Consider the following 6,357-nt stretch of genomic DNA (forward strand, 5'->3'; position numbering starts at 1 on the left):
TTGAGAGATTCGCCGGATAAAACCCGACCCCCACGCCCGCCAAATGGCACGACAACAAGGAGCCGGTAAAACCAGGTGAGATCAGGACTCGAACCCTGGAAAGCCAGGGTTATCCCTCATATCTTCTAAATAAAATCTGGTGATAGTAAGGTTTGAACCTCCTACCTCGTGCTCAACCATTGAGCCATAACCAATTTATTTTGCACGAAGATAAATTAGAATAAATGTGGCATTTATTTAAGTTATAGAGATGAGATCGAGAAATTTAACAAACTATAAATTAATTTCATTTCATAATTAATAATAAAGATAAAATCGAAATAATTATAACTTTATAGGTGGAATGTTGATAATTTAATTAATTATAAGAAAATCATCAGCCAGCCGATAATAATAATAGTGAGTGAGTCGTACAAAAGTCACTAGTCACCGTAGCGACGATCGGAGAAACCACAGCGGCGGCGTCGGCGGCGGTGTGAGGGATGTCAGACCTAGACCGGCAAATCGAGCAGTTGAAGAACTGCGAGCCACTCAAGGAGTCTGAAGTCAAGGCTCTCTGCTTGAAGGCCATGGAGATCCTCGTCGAAGAGAGCAACGTTCAACGAGTCGATGCTCCGGTCACTGTAAGTTTAATTACGATTCTCTTATGTGTCATTTGCTGTTGCTACTGATTCTGATTCATGTATCTGTCTAGGCTGATTTCTAGGGTTTTCTGTCATTTTATTAGCTGAAACTATGGATTGATTTTATTTTACAAGAGATATTTTTGGATGTATCTCATTAAGAGATTGTTTATTTGAACAATTTATGCTTATTACCAGAAGCAGGTAATCAGCTTATTATGTTACTTCAAGTTGAACTTGGAAATTTTGAGTCCAAAACACTATAAAGGGCTTATATGCAGACTATAGGTTTTTAATAAGTATATAGGAGTTTTGTTATTTTTGGGACTAGGTGCGAGGTGAATAGGACAATAGGTGATGGAGCCATGTCAGTTAGTGACATGTTGTTCTATAAGTGTCATTACAATTTACATATGATTATTATCAGCAGTGAACTACTTTGGGATTTAGGCTAGTTCGGTTTATTTACATATCATGATAATAGTCAGGATTCAGGGTCATTTAAGTTTCTAGTTTTCTATTCTATGCAGTCGATGTCACCGATATGTAAGTGATATATTGGTTATCGGTCCTTGGTAAAATACTGGTCAGAATATCGGTACCGACAATATCGGCGATATTGACTGATATCTCACCGATATTCCCGGTATCAGTGTTTTAAGTCTTAATTATCAATTTTTAGTGTTCAGTGAGTGTTTTATGTCTTAAATCATTTCCTACTAGTGTTTTGCAAGTTGAAAAGATTTATTTGTTAATGATATGAGAGTATACTGAATTATTAGTGTTAAATTGCTATATATATGAAATGATATCAAAATTACCGATATCCCACCGCGATAACCGATATCTTAAATATCGGTCCTTGACCGATGCCGGTATTTTTCCGCATTAACTGCTTAGTTTCTATTAGCTTTATTGTTTTCTTGGTATTATTTGTGATACCATACTACGGAAGGTAACTTACGCATTTGATTGTGGAAAGGCATGTTTTCTGCCAAACCTATAAGGCCCACAGAAAATTCTCTGCAGCTAAGACTGAAAAATATACTGATGTGAACTTGTAGCTACAAGTTTGAACCGTATTTGAGGATAATGGACAAAGGAGAAACTAAATTATGACTAGCACAAATCAAGTTTCTTGGTTCATAGATGTACTTTCTCTAGCACAGACCACAACCACGCTTAGAATATAACAAAGTAACTAATAATGAGTGAGGTCTCAATGAAAGAAGTTGATGAAAACATTGAAGTGACTAAGATTTAAGTTGCTGATGTGGATCCAATGATCAGTGGTAGAAGGCACAAGTTTTAGGGTTATTTCAAAGTGTACTTAAGGTATGACCGTATGACCATCTAAAAACAAAACTTGACTTCAAACTCCTATCACGGATGTCTTTTAATCTCAAATAATAAAATGCTAAAAAAATAGATATATAAAAAAACCATCATATCATGCTCTATAATTTGTGGCCATATATGCTATAGTTTCCAGATCGTTGGATTTTCAAAAATTTCTTTTAGGAGCAACACGATGGTGTTCATGAATCTCATCATAATAAATAGAAGAAAATTAATTTTCTTTTACAAAGGTACCTTTTAGTAATTTTATTTTGTTATACCTGGCATTCTTTTTCTGTTGTACAGATATGTGGCGACATCCATGGGCAGTTTTATGACATGAAAGAACTATTTAAAGTTGGAGGTGATTGCCCAAAGACTAACTACTTATTTCTTGGAGATTTTGTGGACCGGGGGTTTTACTCTGTAGAGACCTTTTTGCTTTTACTTGCCCTAAAGGTAAACTTTTTATCTTAATAAAATTTGCTGATACAAAATAAACAAATATCGTTACATAGAATGTAAAATACTTGTTATAAGTTACATATCTTTTTCATGCATTTTATTCTGATAGTTATCTTATCATTTGTTGCTGGCTCTAAATAATTTCTTTCTTTAAGTTTTATTTTTCTATCACCCGCTTTTTATCTCTCTGCAATAACTACAAAATATCGTTCTCAATTTGTGCATGTCTAGAATAGCCATATTACATAATTTGGTGGCATCACATACAAAGAATATTTTATAACAGAATACCTTTTTTTTATTTTAATATCTACAAAAGAGAAAATGCTAAACATAACTCTTAAGGCGGTTGTTGGTGATTGGAGATTATGTTTGAATATTAGTATTTTTTTAAAAAAAAATTTAGATAAAAAAGGTATTTGTTGGCTTTTGTTTCAAAACCCTAATCTTTTTTGGCTTAGTTAGTATTGGTAGTGGAACAAGGTTTCAGTACTGATCTATTCATACTGTAGGATAGCAATTATTATTTCAAAACCGTATGTTTTTCTTTTATTTGTTCTCTAATATTGTATAGCACTGCTATAATCAGGTGAGATATCCCGATCGGATAACATTGATTAGGGGAAACCATGAGAGCCGTCAGATCACACAGGTATCCTATTGTAAATGATTGATGGATTAACATATTGAATTTTTTGATAGCTTATTGCTATTTTATGTGATAGGTATATGGATTCTATGATGAGTGCTTGAGGAAGTATGGTTCTGTCAATGTTTGGAGATACTGTACCGACATATTTGATTACCTAAGGTGTGATAACTTCTTTCAATTGCTTTCCTTTATTATTCACCATTGTCTTTGATCATCAACTGAAGAATGCTTTTGCAACTTGTAAATTATCACACTTCTTGCTTAAATATTCATTGCACAGTTTCTGGTTCACACTTTGTATAGTTTATATCACTTGAATCACCTGAATTTTGACATTTTTACAGTTTGTCTGCTCTCATTGAGAACAAAATATTTTCAGTTCATGGTGGTCTCTCTCCTAACATCAACACACTAGATCAGGTTTGAAAAAGCTAGTTCTGTATTCTTTTAAACATTTTGTTTTTAATCTTTTACTCTAATTTAAATTTAGAGTTTCTTATATATATGTATGCATTTGTATGTGTATATCTGCATGTTTACCCTTTCAAAAGTATATATATCATATTTACCTGTTCCATGAATCATGATGAATAAAGTACATACCATATAACAGTCAATTAACAAAGCGGAAAACAACGTTATTATCTCGACATGTGAACGAATAACTCTCTGCTTCACTGAGTAAACAAAGAAGACTTTATTTGTTTAGATGAATCATGGTAATAACATGTTTTTCACTTTGTTTACTCAGTTTAATGTTATAACTAATTTTAATTTATATGCTATGAAATCGGTAAATATGATATTACATTATTACTAGTGCTTTAAAAGGGTAAACTGAGATTATGAAGTTTAGGATATATATGACAATTTTAACTTTTAGAAGGATGCATATGAAATTAAATCGTTTATTTAATAATAAAAATGAATTTTCAGATTCGGACGATTGACCGGAAGCAAGAAGTACCACATGACGGTGCCATGTGTGATCTTTTGTGGTCTGATCCAGAGGACATTGTGGATGGCTGGGGTTTGAGTCCGCGTGGTGCTGGTTTCTTGTTTGGTGGCAGTGTTGTTACCTCTTTTAATCATACTAATAATATTGATTATATTTGCCGTGCACATCAATTGGTGATGGAAGGTTTTAAATGGATGTTCAACAACCAAATAGTTACGGTCTGGTCAGCCCCAAATTACTGTTACAGGTGAACTTTTAGTTCAGGTTTATTATTCTTGTCTTTTGTTTGATTAGTAATCATGTTCCTAAATTAAATAAAGGTGAAATATGGGCGGGCCGGGCGACAAGTTAAAGTAGGCCATTCTGTGGTGCGGGTCAAAATTGACTGGGTTGAATTACAAGCATTCTTGTCTTTTATAAAATAACTAGCATGCTGGTAATGATTTATAAAAACAGATTTGTTAGTATGCATCAAAAATGGATTTTTTGGCAACTTTTAACTAGTTTAACATGTCAAACCCTTCAATTTTTCACTTTGTGTCTCACCTCAGTCTTTATACCTTCTCGTACACCTGAGCCATTTAAGAAAATGGTTTTGTGTATTGTTTAGGCGTATTGCAATCAGTTTATATACAACACGTAACATTCTGTATATATCTTACATATTTATATACAACACGTAACAAAGTATGTGCTATTGATTCAGATTTACAAAGAAGTGCAATGCTTAAAACGGGGCAAACGAAAAAGTGCCTTATTTTTATTTTGCCCGTTTGTGATATAAGACAACTCATTGGCCCCATTCATAAGTATATGGGTTAAAACTTAAAAACATAAAACACCACCTATACTCATAAAGTTTTTTTTTCCTTTTATTTGAATATGTGCTTCAGGTGTGGTAATGTAGCTGCCATTCTTGAGCTTGATGAGAATCTTAATAAACAGTTTCGAGTATTCAAAGCAGCCCCACAGGTTTGTTATTAAGAGCATTCCTGCTTTATAAATTGCAATTTGGGTAACTTTAGAATTTAAATCCCATGATTCAGCCCGCAAAAAGTTATTATTACAACAACGAATTCTTCTTAATCGTATATGAAATTGTGGTTTATATGAAATTGCGGTCAAGTTATTGATATCCAACAAATAGATATTAACCATTTCTATGGTATATTACATAAAGTCATCCCTGTGGTTTATATGAAATTGTAGTCAAGTTATTGAAATCCAACAAAAAGATATTAACATCTATGGTAAATCACATAAAGTCATTCCTGTGGTTTATATAAAATTGCGGTCAAGTTATTGAAATTTCAACGATCATCTGGGTTTTTGAAACTTGTAACACTCATGGTCCGTAAAATGAATGTTTTGCTCATGAGGGTAAAACAGTCTTTTACCGCTTTCTTTAATGAGAACATCCATTTTAGGGTACTATGAATATTACAAGTTTCAAAAATAGGGACCATTGGTGCAATTTCGAGAACTTAAAGTGATGAAAGCGTAATTCCGCATAAATCTTAGAGGCCCATTTTGCCAATCCTACTCCAAATTCTAGTAGACAATAGTTGTGATTGTGAAGGTATGTATGTGTGTAGACAATATATGTATTAACAGTGATGTTAAGAGTTAAATTTTTTTGGGGATAATTTAATTTGGTTATATTAAAATGCAGGAATCAAGAGGGGCTCCAGCTAAAAAACCACCACCAGATTACTTTCTATGAGGAAGATAAGTTTGGTCGTGGCATGGAAAATTTAATGAACCGATCTTCCCATTGGCTTGTGTGGACTCGCTGAATCCTGGTTATTGTTTTGGGCGGCTATTATCATTTGGTACCATTTACACCGTCATGGGATTCATCTCACAAGTGTTAGATTGTGTTATGTAGCGATTATTTTTGTATGTACACAAGTTGTAGTTACACCAGGAAACCGCCAAAAACCACCATGTTTGGTTTTGCAAGTAACTTTGGATTTGGATGTTGAAGTTTGGGTAGTTGTCTGTCTTTTAAAGTCTTGTATTTTATGATTGATATTAGTGTGATCTAGCTTCTGAACTTGTTTGAGAAAGATTATTACATTTAATGATTATGGTCCATTGTGATACATGTCCTTTTGTGTATATGACATGCAATGCGGTTTAATACACTAGAGAGAACTAATTATGAAAAGACACAGGTCACTAAACTAAAGATTGGCAAACTTGAGGTGCATACTTGCTAAAAATACAGTATATTGAAATTATGATATCACCCGTTACTTTGCAGTATTCATATATAATATTTTGTTCCAGTATACTGATATTCACGTTTACTTTTAGTT

General features: G+C 33.3%; 1 protein-coding gene across 1 annotated transcript; it reads left to right on the plus strand.

Annotated features, from left to right (window-relative positions):
• Window positions 1-442: 442 nt before the first annotated feature.
• Window positions 443-6,001, plus strand: LOC143606053 (serine/threonine-protein phosphatase PP-X isozyme 2). Its single transcript, XM_077081956.1, has 8 exons — window positions 443-623; window positions 2,268-2,420; window positions 3,016-3,078; window positions 3,152-3,237; window positions 3,423-3,498; window positions 4,015-4,283; window positions 4,930-5,008; window positions 5,709-6,001. Exons 1-8 carry the CDS (start codon window positions 483-485, stop codon window positions 5,757-5,759), a joined length of 918 nt encoding a protein of 305 aa, XP_076938071.1. The 5' UTR covers window positions 443-482; the 3' UTR covers window positions 5,760-6,001.
• Window positions 6,002-6,357: the final 356 nt, after the last annotated feature.

This window comes from Bidens hawaiensis, unplaced genomic scaffold (genome assembly GCF_021521415.1).
Source record: "Bidens hawaiensis isolate Kalapana, Puna unplaced genomic scaffold, B.hawaiensis_p1.1 tig00072855_1, whole genome shotgun sequence".
NCBI classification, from domain to species: Eukaryota; Viridiplantae; Streptophyta; class Magnoliopsida; order Asterales; family Asteraceae; genus Bidens; species Bidens hawaiensis.